This window comes from Echiichthys vipera (assembly GCF_963691815.1).
Source record: "Echiichthys vipera genome assembly, chromosome: 5".
In the NCBI taxonomy this organism is placed as follows: Eukaryota; Metazoa; Chordata; class Actinopteri; order Perciformes; family Trachinidae; genus Echiichthys; species Echiichthys vipera.
This window is the reverse complement of record NC_139830.1, coordinates 7178348-7196913: the sequence shown is the minus strand read 5'-3', so window position 1 is coordinate 7196913 and position 18566 is coordinate 7178348. Positions and strand designations below refer to the sequence as shown.

Sequence of the window (18566 nt, the reverse complement as noted above, 5' to 3'; positions counted from 1 at the left end):
TAGGTGTGGGTTCAAACAATGTTCATAGAGGAGGTTTGTTGTGTAGTGACGTGGGTGTGCCATAGAGCAAAGTGTGCGTGTCATGTAGCATGTGAGACTTGTGAGACTGCAGCAAGACATTTTTCATAGATTATATTGGTTTAGAATCAGTGGACGGGGGTTAAGTGTTCAAAATAGGAAATGGTGTTACTGTTGATCAGTTCGAATATTAACCTTTTTTTCTTTCTTCTTTCTTCCTTTTGTCTCTCCCTCTTTGTTTCTCTCCATGTTGCTTCCCTCAATCCCTCCTTCACCTCTCTTTCTATCTCGCTGCAGCAGAGCCGTTGGAAGGAGAAGAGTACCTGGACATCATAGGCATAATGCGAAACCAAGCGGGTCGTTATGAATGCAAGGCCAGCAACGATGTCGCCACGCCTGATGTAAAATATGTCAATGTGGTTGTCAGCTGTAAGTAACCATGACACCGCAGTGTTTGCTATATTCCACACTCAACAGTGATCAATATGCTAATCACATTTCATGTCAGAAATTTCACAAGACGATACACTCAACAGATGAAAAAAAGTCAAGATTGAAATTAAATGTAGAGATCTGGAGAATGAAGTGTGTCAGAGAATGATGGCTCAATCTTGAAAGTTTTGGAGCACTCTTCAGTCTTCTCAAGATGAATCCATGTGGAAAGAGAAAGATTGATTTGATTGTAAAATGGCCTTTCCACGGTTATTCTCATGTTCCATTGTCATTTAAAAGATTGAAAACAACATCACCTAATCACATCTTTTCAGGTGTCTATGTTAGATCTGATGAGCATAATGCATGTGTTAGATTGATGAACAGCTCGTGAGACATCACAAAAACAACTCCCACCCAGAGTACTTATAGAATCCTCTTTGATCCGAATAAATCATGGAGCTGGTTGCTGAATTTTTCCTTGAGCTATGTCTAAGTGCCTGAATGAAATGATAAAGATGTCTGTATTAAACATTTCTCTGTGTTTACTCCTAAAATGGAAAATGGGCATTAATTCACATCTGACATATTTCTGGCTGTTGTATCGTTTGTAGAAATTGCTTTTTGTGTGTGATGAATTTGAATAAACTCGTTGAATTTGAAGTTAAAGCACTGGATACTTTTCTAAGTCGAGGCATGTATCTTACATCGATTCTTGGGGCTTGAAGGCCTCGAAACAGAATTTCATTTTAAACTACAAAATGTGGCACATAGAAGAAACTTTAAATTCCGACATATGTGTTGGTTTGTTTGTTTGCTATTTTCAGTGAGTGCAGATCATTTGTCATCGTATGAAAGGGCTTCTTTCTGTCCAAGGCTTCTACCAATGACCCTATTCAGACGTACTTGAAATTAATTCATTTTCAAGTGCCACATGACGTGATTGTATTAAGGACAAGCATAATACTTGGTTACATCAGTTGGTATAGTCATATCACTTATCTCAATGTTGTGTCACTCTGCAGACCCTCCGACAATAAAGAAAACCCAGAGCTCAGAGACTCCGGTGGGCCGCATGGGGACACTGCAGTGTGACGCCACCGCTGTGCCTACACCAGAGTTTGAATGGTACAGAGACGAAAAAAGGTAAATCTTCACACACATTTACACACCCACTCCCTACATCAATGTCACAAATAGACATGTATAGAGTTTCATATATGATGGTGACATGACAAAACATTTGGACAAATTCTAAGTGCTTTATTCTGTACTGCTGTAGGACGCTTCAAGATCACATAACCATGAAAACAGAACAAGAAACACTTGGCAGTCACTAGTAGATCAAATATAATTTCTATAAATACATGTCTGCACAATGTTTTGGTATCGGAAGTTTGTATATTGTTACCTGGCTTTGGTTGCATGCAGGTAAACAGTCTGTGGATGAATGCTTTGGCCAAAAGGCAACCTCAGAACCCATCAGCTACCATCTGTCGAGGATTTAACCTTTAATTATTATTTTCTTTCCAACTGTTTATGTATTAACAATCAGATAAGACGTTATCTCTCACCTTCAATTCCATTCTTGCGTCTCAAGTTGCTAATCAGACTGTAAACAATAACCGTCACACGGAAGATGAAGTATTGGCCTAGATATCTGCTGGCTACACCAGAACCTACAAAAATATTGGCTGTTACCCAAAGGGGTTAAATCATCGACAGACCAATAGGCGATGGGTTGGTAAGTTGGATAAAATATAACTAACACATTGATTCAAGGGGACAAAGAGTATGAGCTAAAATACATGAAGTCTTTACAACCAGTGAAACAAACCACTGAACACAAGCATTTAGCACTTTAGTCTACTTTATCACAAACAACCATATTAACTGTAAGACTGATCCCCAATGCCTTGGCACCACTTGTGCTCTGAAGCTCCGTCATTACTGTCAATTCATTCTGTAATGTTTCCGGGATAGGAAACTGTATCTCCATTACTGTGCATGTCAGATTACTGAAAACAACAAAGTCTTTAAAGAAAGCCTTCAAAACAAACAAAAGCTTTTTACTGAATATGCATTACAACAGTCTGTAAAAGTTTGTGTGATAGAGCTTATTATGTACTCCCCTCATGGTTTGTTTTGGGGGATTCTGTATTGAAACATTGTGATTTGTGATTAACGATAATTAGTTACAGCTAAAGTCCTACTGGAGGCATGCGTGTGATGATAGGTTGCAGAAATATCCTTGAATTAACTTGACCTGACTTGCCTGGAAGCAAGGAACAAACTTGATGTATTATTATTATTTATTTTGGCATAAATAAAATAATGAGGCAAAATAATTGGATTTACATTGAATTTACTTGGGCATAACCATGACAGGTGTAAGAGGCTGTTTAGTGTTGAGAGCACAATTAAGAGCAATTAATGAATAGCATTGCTTTCTAAATGAAAATAGATATTGGATACATGTCCCTATGCAAGTGCAACTGTTTCTGCTTGAGCATAACATGACTTTCAATGAGCAGCCTTTTTTTTTTTTAAATGGCCTGGAGTCATTTTCGCCTCGTCTCCTAAATGAGGAAGCAGCTTTATCACTTTAGTCTCTGTGCCAGACGTGCTCTGTGTCATTTTATTCAGTTGCTAAGATCTGTCCCTTTGATCCCTTTGTGAAATCTGCCCTCACAGTGGTCCCATTGTCACATCCCAACGTTAATTTGATGACATCATCTGTGTAGTTAGATAATGACTAAGCACCCACTTAATCACTCACTAGGCTGTTATTCCATTATTAGTTGAACATAGCTGTGTGAAGGAGCAGTGGATTCTGTAATATTCCTCCGAGAAGAGAAAAATAATATATCGGGTGTCTTCCCGCATTTAATTTATCTACGGAAAATCTCACTAACCCTCGTCTCATACCACAAGTAATTCCACTGAAATGGAAATCAGCTTTGCAGCACCGTACTGTTTTTCTGCAAAATCACAAATCGTGCAACCAGACACAGATGTTCAAAGGAAACTGATCCGTTCAAGTGTCATGCATGTGTCTGGAAAAACAGCTGAAGAGGATTGAGGTGTAATGACATTCAAAGGCAACAACAACAACAACCCAGTTTCTCCATTGTATCACTTATCAGTTAATAACCCAAGAGAATCTATCCTTTGCAGCAAACCAACCACCTGAGTCAGTTTAGAAAAGGGAGGGGCTTGAATGGGGACAAAAAAAGCTCATGATAAGAAAATTGCACACTCAGAGCATCATGATCTGCAACTTCACTCCCACCCAAACTACAGCAGTAAAAGTTCTCAGAAGATTGGGAGAGAAATATTAGAGGAGTGTCACAAGTGTTATCAAAGATATGGTCTCTAAAGGAATAGGCCTATCACACTACTGCTTGAAAAGAAAGATTTATGGTTGCTGAAATATTTTTGCATTATCTGTTGTTTCCACCCGCCATCTATCTCAGTTGTTTTGTCCTCTGGAGGATTCTGGCTATGTGCCTGTTCAGGGTCCCCTTTCTCCCTCTGCATCAGTGGAAAAGTAGTCTTGTAATTTCTCCTGAGATGATCCCGTTAATGCACCATAATAATATAATTTATCTTTGCTTGGCTAGTTAATTTCATCACCCTCTCCCGGAGAACCAAATCTAATGCACTGTGTCCCGTTGCATCTTATTTACCTGATTGCAAAGGTCTTTCTCCTGTGCTCTTTTCCCTATTATCAGTTTAACCTAATCAACACAGGTTATCAGTGGACACCCTGAAAGTGTGTTAGCTACAGTTAACCTTCCGATCCTCACAACAGTGACTGTGTTAGATTTACGACTGGAAATTCACTTTTAAAACAATTAGTTCATTGTTCCAGACAGAGGCACACAGAAGCAGACAACAGCAGTTGTCTCATTTTGTTCAGCAAATATTGATTTTGCCAGCTGAAATGACGTTTTTTTTTTTTTCAGCAGATTCAGTTGTAACTAGTAAGAGCTCTATCTGGCAAACTCGTAGTAATGCCATAGTGTTAAAACATAACAAGTAAAAGTCCTGCATTCAAAATATTTTTCAAGTAAAGGTGCAAGTATTAGCCTAAAAATATAAAAGTTAAAGAACCAAAAGTAGAAGAAGTCATGCAAAATGGCCCATACGTTCAATATAAATAAGGTTCTTCCCCCCCAGGGACCCCCCAGACCTGACCAGCGGTCCAGGCTAAGCCTTGAATGTTAGAAAAAACCTTTGCTCTGATCATACTACTTAAAAGATATGAGGAGTGAGGAGACAGGGACACATGTTTTGATTGATGGATGTGTATCAACAGCTCTAATTATTTCAGAATAATACACAATTCCTGTACTTTGATCATTTCTACATAACTTTACTGATTTTTTTTCTTCATCAGCTTTGGTCCCTCTTAAATAAAATGTTCTTTAATCTCCTCCTTTAACATTATTTTTTACAAACAAACTGTTACGGTTCATGTTTTATATACAAATACCCCTCAAAACCTCACTCTATTTGACTTCAATTGTTTTCCTTAATCCTCCGTTACATTTGTAATATCTTTTGTTGTTAATTTGTTCATGTTGGGAGGTAAGTTAGTGTCAAAACGGACCCCAAATACAGTATTCTAATGTTTTATTAATAGCCACAAATCCCTGCCTCTTGGCCCAGAACTGTTCAGCTTGGCAACTTCCATTTTTTTATGTTCTCTTGGTGGGTAATGTTACCCCAAACAAATCACACAGCAGCTCTCTTGGAATAGGATAGAGGCACACTTTTTTTTTTCTCCATTCATCTAATGCCAAGTTTGAAAAGCATCGCACTCACCTGCCTAAACAAACCAAACTGGAGGAGTAAACACTTCAGAATCCAAACAAATTGCTTGGCACAAGCTGGTGAGGAGACATACTGGGCCGCAGAGCTCTCTTCTCTGACAAGAGAGGCTTAACTTACCTAACCTTGCACATATCCATCCTCTGTCAGTCTTAATATCCATGTGAAAATGTGGACCCTCTCCACTGATTAAACATAACTCAACCTCCGAAACATAAATGAATCATTGCTTCGCAGTATCTCTCACTTCACCACCATTTGAGAGTCCCCATGGCACTTAGACACCCTATTAGCCTCAGTAGAGACCGATACATCATGATCTAAGAACAGCTGGCCAGAAGTCCATGAGGAAAAAACATTACTACCTATTCCCCTCCCTGCTACTGTTGTATTGTCTGTCCATGATGGGATTTGGATCAAACTCTAAATTGCCTCCGCCTTTAGCCTTGTTTTTCAAATTATTCTGTAATCCTAACCCTAAATGAGGAGCTACAAATCTGATGGTAGACAGAGAAAATATTGTATTATATGGTTATATTCTATGCAGTAGCTCTTAAGAACCCCACAATTCATTTGAGTACTTAAATCTTGAGAATTGTGTTTGTAGACTCATCTGTTGTCTATCTTCTCAAGCATCTCTCAAGTCCTTTGCTCCTGTTCTTTGTGCAGCACATCACTCTGTCCTTGTTTATAAAATGGGAAAATCCAGTGTGAGCTTTTAGCTAAAATGATAGACAGATATGTTTGTTGTTTTGTCAGCTGATGCATGGCAGTCACAGACACTGAACAGCTTTCAATCATCTCTGGGTTACAAGTCTCAGCAGGACTCTACTCTTGATTTCATTTATCATCAGCCTTGACTCATAACAGGGCTGTCACTTTCTCTGGCAGTGATAACCTACTTTAGATGCTCCCACACGCTACAGAATCAAATCTGTCCATCTGATGATTTGCTCTGGTCTTTCATCTCTTACCGGCCTGCAACCGCAGCCCTGCTCGCAGACTGCCTGACCTCTGCAAAATAGCGAGGTCAAAACATTTCAATCAAGGGTGTAATGTACCAGAGTGGAATCTGTGCATCAAGAAGTGATGACTGAAGATATCTACTGGAGCACTGCTGCCCTCTTCCTGCAAGGGAAGACATCGAGTATGATACAGTCATGATGAGAACACTTGAAAAACTTCCTTCCAAATAAAAAAACTTCTCTGATAATGAATTCTAGTATATTATGCCAGATAACAAATCTGGCAGAGACGCAGGCATATTTGAGGATGAACTTGAAATCCAAAATGAGAGAAGTTGAGGGCTGCAGATCTGTGTGTGCCAGACGCGTTAAAAGTTCAAATGGGCAGCAGAAATGTCAGGCTTGATAAATGGTAATAGTAAAACGAGACGCACTTTGGGGGCTCGAGATCCAGTTTCCTGCGCTCTACGCTCCAGTTTTCTGCTGCTGGGTATTTGAGCTCACAGCAAGTGTGTGAAGAAAACTAAATAAAGTCCAACCATCACTGTGAAAACAAAAAAGAGAGTTCTATCTCTTTTGACCTATCCGGGTCAGTTTATTCCCCTGCTACTGCATTACAATCATACTATAATCTATAGTAAAAATGGCTGTTTGCTTCCAGCTCCCTGTAGTGCTGCGTATTATCTGGGTCTCTCAGAATGCTCTGTGGACAGGCGGGCCATTTTTATAGTGCAGTCACTTCTCATGAAGGCATAGGAGAATATATCTGCTGCTAGCCTTATCGGGGGTGTGTGTGTGTGTGTGTGTGGGGGGGGGGGGGCTGTTGCTTTTTGAGATGAAGTGGGGACACTGCTTTTGCACTTGCCCTCCCTTAACGCTCACTGCGTCGCTTTCAGACGCACACACTGCCACCATTTCCCAAGGTGTCCCTATGGGAAGGACCTCGGCACTTTATCAAGTCCCTGCTCCCCACTGAGCTGAATTATGCTGTGCCATGATGTGCGTTTTCCTTTTTATGTTAATACCTTCTATCAGCCAAGTATGTGTCAGCACAAACTTCTCGTTCCCCCGCTCCAATTCTGATTACCATATTACCCAGAGTTAAGCAGGATTAAGTTGAGGCGTTTTAAATGAACTTCACCTCATTCATGATACGAAAGGGCTCAATCAGCTCAGAGCAAGCGCAATCCATTATGCACGCTGTGTTATTATAAGAGTTTTATTTTGTTGTGATGATGTAAGGAACAGTCCATCAGCGAGGTATATAGTCTGAGTCAGCACATTGTATTGATTAATTTGTGCTAAAAGGGGTTCAAGGTTGACATAATTGATTGGCAGAAGTTTGGTGGTCATTAAGACTCTCAGAAGTGCAGGAAAGGACTTCAGCAGCATACTAATCTTTGTCTGAAAATCGAGAAAACAACCACGCTGTTTGTTTGATGAGAGCAAAAGAATGTAAAACTAAGACAGAGCAATGAAGAACGCATCCAACCATTCACGTGTTTTTATGCGGGTTTTTATTTTTTGCGCAAATTTGATAAAACTTCCTCAATTGCACTAAATCGTTTTTATGCTAGCTCAAGGCTTTTTTTGCCTTTGTTGAAAAAGAGTTCATACGTTAATTAATTAATATGGAAACACCTTTGCAGAATAAGTTCCGACATGGCGAACATTTAACTCACATCAGCCGTTGCAGCTCGGCATCTCTCCAGATATACTAATGAGTCTTTGTCTCCAGACAGCATAAAACCTGGCCAAGTCTAGCTGACATGAAAGAACATTTCTTGCCTAATTGAACCAAATTCCTGAAGACCTCTCTCCATTTTTCTCTCGTAGGTGGTTAGATGTCCAAGGCAACTTGTTTTGTTTTCAGTTAGCAACTTCTACTCTCTGTTTGCTGGCAGATTACAGCTATGTGCAGCACATAGCACTTCTGATGAAAACTACACTGGAGCAGAATGTATTCGCTCCAAACCAATTGACGGAACTCACATTTCTTTTTTTGCAACATTTGTTTGCTTAAAACTTGTTTGACTCGGCTCTTGACATATTGCACAGAACCTATCCATACTCACTTATTTGCAAAGCAATGTTTATCTGTGCACTCTGCTGTTTTGTCCTATTTACAAGTTGTTAAGTTTCTGCCAACTTAAAAGAAAGAAAAAACATCGCTTTGCTTTGCACCACACAATCCAAGAGGCCAGAATTGCTTCCTGATAAATGCAGTGTCAAGTTGTCAATGAAAGAGGTTAAAAAATGAGAAAGGCTTATCTCCCCTCTTAACAATCACAACGCCTACACTGAGTTCACTGACATGACATTGATCCCTGCTATTGCAAAAAAGTATGCCAACACAAAAGTGTGCCGTTACTGTGTGAAGATCTTTACGCACTCACAGTTGAGTTCAGACATTTTAATCAATTTATTTTTCTTTCATTTTTGAGATTTGGTGGTTTAGGTCAAACATCTACTTTTAAGACTTTAGACTTAAATAGAACCTAATTTATACATGAAGAAATACAATGGAAATGTAAAGTGTCAATAAAATGAATGTCATTTAGTCATTTTGTAAAGAGATTCACAGAAAGCTATGAACTTTGAAGGTACGTACTAGAGGCAGCAGTGTTGTGCCTCTGGGATGTCAGGAAACAGCTGTCAGCCATGGTGCTGTGAAGCTGATAATCTCCTTTTTTTTTTCAAGCCAGCAAGTTTTTTGTTTTTTGCAGAAAAAGTCAAAGTGCGTATTCTCTTCTAGTGAAAAAAATTGGATGTTTTGTTGATTCATTAACCTTCATGAAGTCTCCAATCTCCTTTACCTTCGTTGACACTGCAGCCTCTATTATTTTGCCCAAAATGTCACTAACTCCCTTCTGGCTTAAAGAACTCTGATTTTCATTACTTTGCAATTTACTTAAAATTGCCTCACTACTATCTGCATCTTCTCCCCAGGCTGTCCAATGCCCAGGGCCTCAATATCCAGATTCTTGGTCCTACTACTATTCTTATGATTGCCAACGTCACCGAAGAGGATTATGGGAACTATACCTGCGTGGCCTCAAACCGACTGGGCGTCCAGAATGCCAGTCTTTTCCTCTATAGTGAGTATAGACATTGCTGCCATTTGCTCATTTGCTCCCGGTTTGAATCAAAAAAGGAAGATTCTTGTTTCATTACACAACTCTACATATTTACCTGTGATATCTCTAGGGATTTATACTTCACAGCACATGGTATTGAGCATGAAATATCACAGAAATGTATGTATCTGAAAATGAGACAAGAATGCTCAAATGTGAATGTCAATGTTCATTTATCTTCATAATTGTACTGTCCATTTAACTTGGTGCAAAATACCTTGGTGGAAGCTTTTCTTGGCTTTGTAACTCTGTAATCAGAGTGTATTCTCCTAACCAAAATAATATCAGAGTGGAGAGAAATGAACACAACAGGGTTTGTTTGTACATAGTATTCCACAATGACAAATGTACCTGATACTATATATGATATACTAACATCATTGCATGATCGATTTCTGCCCACTAGAGGGCAGAAAACCATTTAACCAAGTTAACGTGTCACTGGCACATAGTCCTAATACACAATAGCATGAGAGCTTAAGCATTACTTTGGAGAAAAGACTACTGGATATATTTAAATCCAATATTCACTCTCCCTTTAAGTCTTTTGTGTGTTCCATCAACTCCTGGTTCTCTAGCTGCTGGATACTCAAATATGTCCACCAGCCACAGTAGTGGTTTGTTGTTAGGGATTTATCAGAGCTGGTTTGCTGCTAATGAGGAAATATGGAATTTGATAAAACCATAGATGCCAAAAAGCTAAAGAGAGCTACAGATTGATAATTCCCCATGATTTTGGCACAATTACTGACCAAGCGACAGTAGTAGAAAGTAACTAAGTACATTTAGTGCTGTATTAAGACTTTTAAAGTACTGATACTTGAATATTTATGCTACTTTATTTATTTATTTTAACAACAGTTAAGAGATACAAATTATTAATCCAATATACAAATCAATTTATAAATTATGATGTATTATTATAGGTTAAGCCACCTGGCGGTATAAAAAAATAGTTGAAATTTGCTCCACCTTTTCCATTTGCAATGCAGCACTTATTAAAAGCCAGTGATGTAACACTATATATTATTCTGTAATGTACGATTCTACATGAGCACTTTTATTTTACTTTTCGTATATTTTGATGCTAATACTTGATGCTAATACTACTAACAGTATTTGCACTGTGGTAATGCTGGTAAGATCAAGCTTTGAAGCATGTTGCATCTCTGACTCCACCCCGATCAGTGATGTCACAACAGGTGTCACTGGCACATCTTTATACATTTGACCATGCAGAGCATTTAGAAAAACAATGAACACTGCAAATACACAAATCACAACCAAATACAGAACACACACAACTGGTATGTGCAACATGCAGAACTTCTGTATTCGATTGTGTTTACTCACTTTGCAGCTTTTTCTTTCTTCCTCATTGTGTTCTGTCTATTTGCAAATGCTTTCATAATATGGTGTGCATTGAGCTTTCAGGGCCACCATATATTTTCTCAGTGTATGCATCTTCTGTGCTCTCAGAGGCATGAAGTGAGCTTGAGCTTCCAACACAGCAAGAGGCAAAAGCACAACATGTCCACCAGATGTCACCAAACACCTCTCATTTTCTGTAATCACTGGCTCAGTGGAACTGCATAATGTACAGTAAATACACAAAGCCAGAATAATTTATTTGTCCGTGGTATTGCTCTTCTGTCAAACTCCAGAAGTCATTGGTGGTATTCTTCTCTACATTACAATCAAACATATCAATATTAACTGTGTGAATGCTGCAAAAGCTACAAAATGCTGGATGTCCTGTATTCATCTCTTACATTACAAAAAACAGCCCAGTTAAAAAGCACAGTTAAAGCACAGTAAAAATATATATATATATACAAAACCTTCCACCATTTTCAATGTCTAACATACAGACATGACCGCCAGTGACTCCACATTTGGAGAAATATTTGACAGAACTACGTAAAGGGTTAGTCAAAGCAGCAATTAAGTCATTTTCTGACTCAGAATCCCTACACATAAATCCATACATCAAGTTGCATAGAACAGCAGGGCAGGTAGGTACCCCGCCACTGACAAACATATGGCTTCCACTGGAGCTTCTTGGAGCTCTCAGCAGCAGCCTCAAGCTGTCATTATAAGCCACTGTGAGTTTTCTAATGCTGCCTTGTTTATACCCACACCACAGCTGGGTTGTATACAAAGGTGTACAATACCCTCTAAAGAGCGAGACCTTTGCAGATACAGAACACATGCTAAACTTACGACACAGCATATTCGCTTGAGCATACAGCTTCAGCCGCTGCCTATAGATATCTTTGTCATTAGACCGGTTATTTGAGATAACATGGCCCAAATATGTAATCTCACAACAAACACGGAGTGCAGTGCCCGACAAATAGAAGTCAGGGAAAGTTGCCTGTCCGTCCTCTCTGGTTCTGAAAATCATGATCTTGCTCTTTTTTAGCATTGAGCTTAATGACAAAATCAGCACCATACTGTGTGCATACTTTCAGCAGCTGCTGGAGACCAGCACTGTATGGACTAAAGATAACCAAGTCATCAACATACATAAGGTGATTCACTAATGAGTCAGCAACCCTACAGCCTGTACCACATGCTTTTAAAAACAGAGACAAATCATTCATATACATACTTAAAAAGAAAAGGAGACAAGAAACCATTGGTCACATGGAAGTGAGCAGATGTTAAATTCCCCCATCTTACTCTCATTGTCTGATGAGAGTAGCATAAACCAAGACTCAAGAGATTAAAAAACCAGGGACTCCAACTTAAGATCATTTAGAAAATGATTTCTCATGGTTGATGCGATCGAATGCTTTAGAAGCGTCAATGAAGCATATGAACATGGTGGAATTTTGTCTATTATATTTATCTAAACTCATTTTGTGAAAAAATACATACATCTGGGCCATGCTTTGGCTTAAAGCCAAACTGGTTGTCAGTAGTCTGGACATACCTCTCAAGTCTAGTCAGTAGAAATGTCTCTAGCACTTAGGACATGACACTGGCCAACGCTATTGGCAGATAGTTATCAGAGCTGTTAAGCTTCCCCACTTTATCCTTGGTAACTGGTACCAGCACAACACAGAGCATAGAATCAGGTAACACTCCATGCACAAAGAAACCTGTGTAGCATAAAGCCAACCAGGGGCACAGTTTCTTACTGGCAAGTTTAATATGTTCAGCTGTGATATTATCCAGACCACAGGCCTTATTATTTCTCAGTTTCAATATTGCTTCATGGACTTCAGCAGAAGTGACAATACAAACATTATTATACTCAATATTATCCACTATAAAAAGAATACTTTTTAGAGAGTTTTACAGTTCACAATAATGTTTCCGCCATTTCATCAGGGCCGCTCACGCCATCTATATTTGATGGAAGAGATGTCTTGCAATTATTAATAGTTTTTATTTCTTTCCAGAAGTCATTAACATTATTTTTTTGCAGCTTTCTTGCCAGAGAATCTGCCCTCATTGTGTTTTCACTTCTTTCCATATAGCGAAGTGCATATTTAAATCTAGCATTAGTGCATTTTTTCTTTTCAAACAAGGGGCCATGCCCACTTTCGCCTACCTCAGCCCGTTTTTTAAAAGCCTTTTGAGCCTCTGCATGGAGCTCCTCTACATGTTCCTTCCACCCTGGCTTAGCATTGCACACTGTCCTATGCTTATATAGATGCTTACTCGACATACCAAGGGACTCCACAGTAGCTTCATAAAGGGAACATAATTACGTACAGTGTTGCACATTCTTACAGTTCATATGCTGACACAATAAAGCACCTTTTGGGATCTTAATATTGCCCAGTAAGACATCAGAATGATTGACATCTTTATTAAGATCTTTCTTAGACAAATGTGACCGGTCTATTTTCACTACATCAATGCCGTTATCCACAGGCAACAACACTGGTAAATTGCCTGTGTGCAACACCATGAAAAAGGGTATATGATCCGCAGTAGCCAGATCATATTCAATTTGCCTTGTATCGAGGGAGTCATGTATATCCACTGAACAAAAACAGTGATCCAACCAGGACGTACCTTGCTAGATAAAATCAATCCACTGTCTGAACAGATCCACAGAGTCAGCATCAGTTACATTAGCATTCAAATCCCCAACAATATAGATGCAAGTTAAAGGATTGTCCTGAATAAAAGACATAAATGCCAATCTACTGAGATCCTCATTTTGTGTGCACTCATATGGCGTATAGACATTCAGAATGATTATCTTCTCATCATTACAACACAGCTCAATCCAAATTGCCCACTCAACTCCCAGTCTTATGATATTGACCAACTGGTCATATTTTTTTTTCCACATGGTGGCAACACTCCCTGGAATCCTCCCCCGTAAAAAACTTTAGCACTCAGGTCAGCTGTTGATTCGCCTGCCCCATGAAAGTCCCTATGCACAGAATTTAGTCCCTCCAGATCTTGTTCAGCAAGAAATGTCTCCTAAACACACATAATGTCACATCTGCATGACAAATATTTCTCTCTGTCTCTCTCTCTCTCTCTCTTTCTCTCTCTCTCTCTCTGCAGGACCTGGGACAGGTCGAGATATCAACGGCTCCGCCTGTGTATCTCAATCACTGTGGCTCCTGTTGGTCTCCTTCGCCTGCCTTTTCTTCAAGTGTTAATACCGCTCCCTTCCTCTTCTTCTTCTACCTGGCCTTCCTTCTTCTTCCCCCTCCTTCTCTCCAACTCACCGACATCCTTATTGCTACCTTATTACCAATTTATGCCCCCCTCCCTCAGACTGTTTGCATCACGATACGAAAACCTTATGTGCTCTCAAGCACTGCTTACAGATATTACGAAAAACAATGGGTTATGAATACATGTTATGAGAACAAGGGAAAAAACAAAGTGAAATGAAGGACAGAACAAGCAAACACTGCTCTTTTAAAGAATTGTATTGTTGTTTTTAATTTGTATACACTTCTTTATTTCTGCTATAACTTTTCTTTGGCGTCTGGATTGGGTTTGGGATTTGATGTATTTTTGTCATCATGGGAAAGCAGAGGCACCCGATCACAGGGATGCCAACAATCATTTGTCTCTAGAAGTACTGAAGACATAAGGTATATGTCTTCTACTCCCATAGATGCTTTATGTTAACTTAAATTGTAGATTTAACTGAATGTTTAACCAGTGCATTAATGAGCAAACATGCAAAGTATTTGCCAAATATCCATATAGATTTGAAACTAACATATACAGAAATCAAAGGGAACATACTGCAGCTGATACTGTACTGAGATTAGAGCTTGATATTAAAGTCTATACTACCATAATATGTTGCTACTTGAGTGAAACGCAAGCATAGAGAGTTAGCCGGATATCTCTTCAATCAATGACATTGTTTCTCGATGCAGCAGTCACAGGGGTTGTTGCTGTCCAGAAATCGAGAATACAGCAAATAGAATCGACTTGATCCTACTGAGCGAAACCATGCGGAGTACAAACCTGAGGAAATTAGTGTGATGGATGTTACATATACATCTTCATCCAGTGGCTTAACAACCACTCGCCTTTATTCCAAAAGAATCCTCTTTTCTTTTGCAGCAGGAAAAGAAACACAATAGGTTATAATGATGCGTACTGTACATAGTAAAATTTTGTATTTCTCTATGATAAGACAACGCTGTCACTGTAACAACAGGAAACAGAACAAAAGTGTTGCAGTGTATGTCGCTTGTTTGTCAACCAACCAACCATAACGTGCAGTCTGTCCCTGCTCCACAGCAGGCTGCACCACATTTAGCTACATGTACTGTACCACATGCAGTGTTCGCTTTTAGTTGGGTTTAGGATCATTCCTTTATACTGCTGGAATTTGGATAAAAATGTATGACACCAATGAATGACTTTTGAGTTTTTTTTCTCTTTCAAAGAAGTATGCGTGTTTTAATATGAAATGATACGGACAAATTCATAATTTATTGATATTGAGGTTATTGTTTCTGTCTTTACCTCATTCATTTTAGTTTTATGTATGTATACTTGAATCCAATAGTATAAGGATACTATATGAAAAGGCGATTTTTCTGTGTCCATGTTTCTGAATAGGGTAGCACTTTTTGGAGGATGAATAACTTGTAGATCTCTTGAAGTGGCAGCCCTGCTCTATCATGTGAACTCAAGAGCATAAGAAAATAGTTTTTTTTAAAAAGCATAAAAAGAAGAAAGCCTTGTTCAGTAATTAGTCCTACCTATCCTTAATACAAGTGCTGGCTCATATGACGTTGATGTTATAGGGATTGGAATATTATGTTTAGCTTGTAATGCTCTGCCTTTTACTAAGAATTCAGTATGAGAGCAGCAAATAGATAAATGCTGAATGCTCATTCCCCTGAATTCCCCCAACTGTGCTGATAACATCACATTACTTGCCCTACAGCAAATTTTGCCATCACACTTCGCCAATCACTGAAAGAATTTGTTCTAAATTGTTAAATTAATAAAACATGTCATCTATTTGTTAAGAAATCCCATTTAAACAGTGTGAAGCTTCCGGAAACAGCTCAGAAGTCATTATTGTTGTGACGAGAATTGCTAAAACTGGTGCTGCCATTTATTTTGACCTACTGTGAGATGACTAATAGCATACAGACTCCTCAAATGGATGTGTGTTTGTGTCTCCGCTCTTCCAACAACCAAGCCGAGATAGTGCGAGTACTGTAAAACGCACATGTAATTAATGTCATTCTTGTCATGCATTAAAAAAAATTATCCCCAGTGTTTTCATTGTAAATGCTTCTGAGGCTATGGTAATGTGACTTGTGTAGTGTTGGCAATGCCATTTGATCCAGTCTAATTTTCATGTGGCAAAACGGTTGAAGCAGCGCTGTACAGACCCTGAAACAGGCCACAATCCCAAACAAAGCTGAAGCATTTAAACAGTTAAACCATTTAAATCAATCACCACACAAACAATATATTACAGCCAGATTGTTCATGCTTGGAAGTTATAAGAAAGCTACTTTATTCTGTCATCTTACACATGCTTTTTTTCTATAATTAAACAACTCTGGTGTATCCACTTTAAAATGGACTGACTTGACTCCTGATGTTTTTCTACTACATTGGTATATCTGCAAACTCTCTCAAGTTTTAAGCCTCTGGCTAGTTCATGCTTGAGGATGCTAGTTTGTCAGCAACAGTTATCTCCTTACTGCAGTAGAAACTGAACGATCTGGAAGCTGTGGCGAAAAAAACCTTTTCATAATCAGTTTGCATGAGAGTGGTCTGTGCTACATGTCTATTTCAGTAAGACTGTCTCACTATGTGTCGTTTGAAATGAAACCTCAGGGCAGAGCAAGGCTGGCCTTGGGCAGACTCTAAGACAAACACATTTTATTTTGGTGGAGTAGACCCTGAGACTACCATAGCAGGGTCAAATATGCCCAAACTGCTCAGCATTCGTTAAAACCTGCTTGGAATGCATGATGGGTAGAGGGATCTTATTTTAAAGGCTTCTTCAATACATTGACTGCCATAGTTTAAACTTTCTACCATTCAGGTGATTTTCATGTGAGGCAAACCTAACCAGTGTGTATGTCCAAGTGTGTCCATGCAGGTTAAAACCAGCTAATAATCACTGACCACTTGTGTAAAAGCCATGGAGTTCTGTCTTATCCATAAAACAAAACGGAATAAGAAAGATTGTCCTTCCCTTTCTCATAGAGACCAACAGCCAGCCTATGGACACATCACCAACCCCCCCGTAGACAGACCTGGATATCTACTGAAGACTGTAGATACAGCTATCTAGTTTACTGTTGAGCATTGCCTCAAAACATCATCGCTTCAGAGTAAAAAGAATAAAACTGGCTTATGTATGTGCGCGTGTGTACTCTGATTGTATTCTGTATTCTGTTTATTATTATTAACCTACTTGAGAAGTTAACATGAGGCATGAGATACATGACAAGTTGGCCAAATGACTAACCGTTAGACTTTCCGGTGATCTATGGTTACACTGGTAACCTTCTATTTTAAGTTTTGATTCTTTTTTCTTTTCTTTTCTTCCTCTGTGTATATACAGTGTGATGTTTCTACACTAGGATGTTGTAAAGTCAGCAAATCCATAAGATCGTGTTTATACAACTCAACATTTAAAGATTAAAAGGGAAATGTAACTATCATGTTTGTACTTCCCTTCTCTTTGTCATGGGAAATCAAGACTCAGTCATGGATTATAACACAGCAATGTCCTGATTTTTTTTTGTTGTTGCTGTTTGTTTGTTTCTGTTTTACTTTACTTTACTTTACTATGGCATAAGGTAATTGCAGTCAGTTTCTAAAAAAAAAGATATGTAATAAAGGTGTATGAGAAAATGTTCATAAGACAAAATAAAGTTGTTTGAATTCAATGTTCTGTATTTGAATGTGACTTGAGAAGTTGGGGCAAGTAACCTCTTTTTTTGGAGAAAGCTTGGAACACACAGAACCCTTATTGTGTTAATCACCATGTAACATGCAAATAAAATAATATGTGTATTGTTGTATTCTCTCTGGAAGACATTTTGTCCTCAGAAAGTGTGAGAAATACAACTAAGACTCAGCTCATCACCGAGGGAATGTTCGGGTTTCACTTTTTTGTGTGAGAGTGGTGTTAACACCACTACTACACATGTACACACATTAATTACAATATGGCACATGCTCTCAACACCACATCACTATTGCAGTAAAGTGTTTCACCACACGATGTCATTATAAGCCAAATAATAATCGCAATGTGCTGTGGAGGCAAATTGAAGACAAAAACACATTGTTATCATCATAAGCCTCTGACTACAGAGATCAACAGAGAATGTCGCCACCTCAAAGGTTAAAACATGCCAGTTGCTGTGCAGTTTCCAGTACAAACCGACCTACCAGCTGGAAAAATGTAGGCAAGGAAAACAAAGAAGCATACATATTTATAATACGGGCTGCTCGTAGCTTCAAGATGTTATTTATACGCCATACTTGTAGATCTTGTATTTTATATTGTGACTTTTTCAATCAGAGCTAAATTGTCAGAGTATTATGATAAAAAATAGTGTAGTATGTCGAAAAAAGAATTGTAGTATGTTGAATAAAGTCATAAAAATAGTCATAGTATAGCATATTGATTAAAAAAAGTCATAGTGTAATGTTTTAAAAAGTGAAAAATCATGTTAAAATGTTTCGA

General features: G+C 38.7%; 1 protein-coding gene across 2 annotated transcripts in view; it reads left to right on the top strand.

Moving 5' to 3' along the window:
• lsamp (limbic system associated membrane protein) overlaps nucleotides 1–17716 on the top strand; it is a 193609-nt gene extending 175893 nt beyond the window's left edge. Inside the window, exons 5-8 of one of the 2 annotated variants that reach the window (XM_083913421.1) lie at nucleotides 316–447; nucleotides 1476–1596; nucleotides 9201–9349; nucleotides 17072–17716. In XM_083913421.1, coding sequence (XP_083769547.1) covers nucleotides 316–447; nucleotides 1476–1596; nucleotides 9201–9349; nucleotides 17072–17115 — 446 coding nt within the window. In that variant the 3' untranslated portion in view covers nucleotides 17116–17716. Of the gene's footprint in view, nucleotides 1–315; nucleotides 448–1475; nucleotides 1597–9200; nucleotides 9350–13924; nucleotides 15238–17071 lie in introns of those variants that run through there. The other variant, XM_083913420.1, reaches the window with a different exon arrangement.
• The last annotated feature ends 850 nt before the right edge of the window (nucleotides 17717–18566 follow it).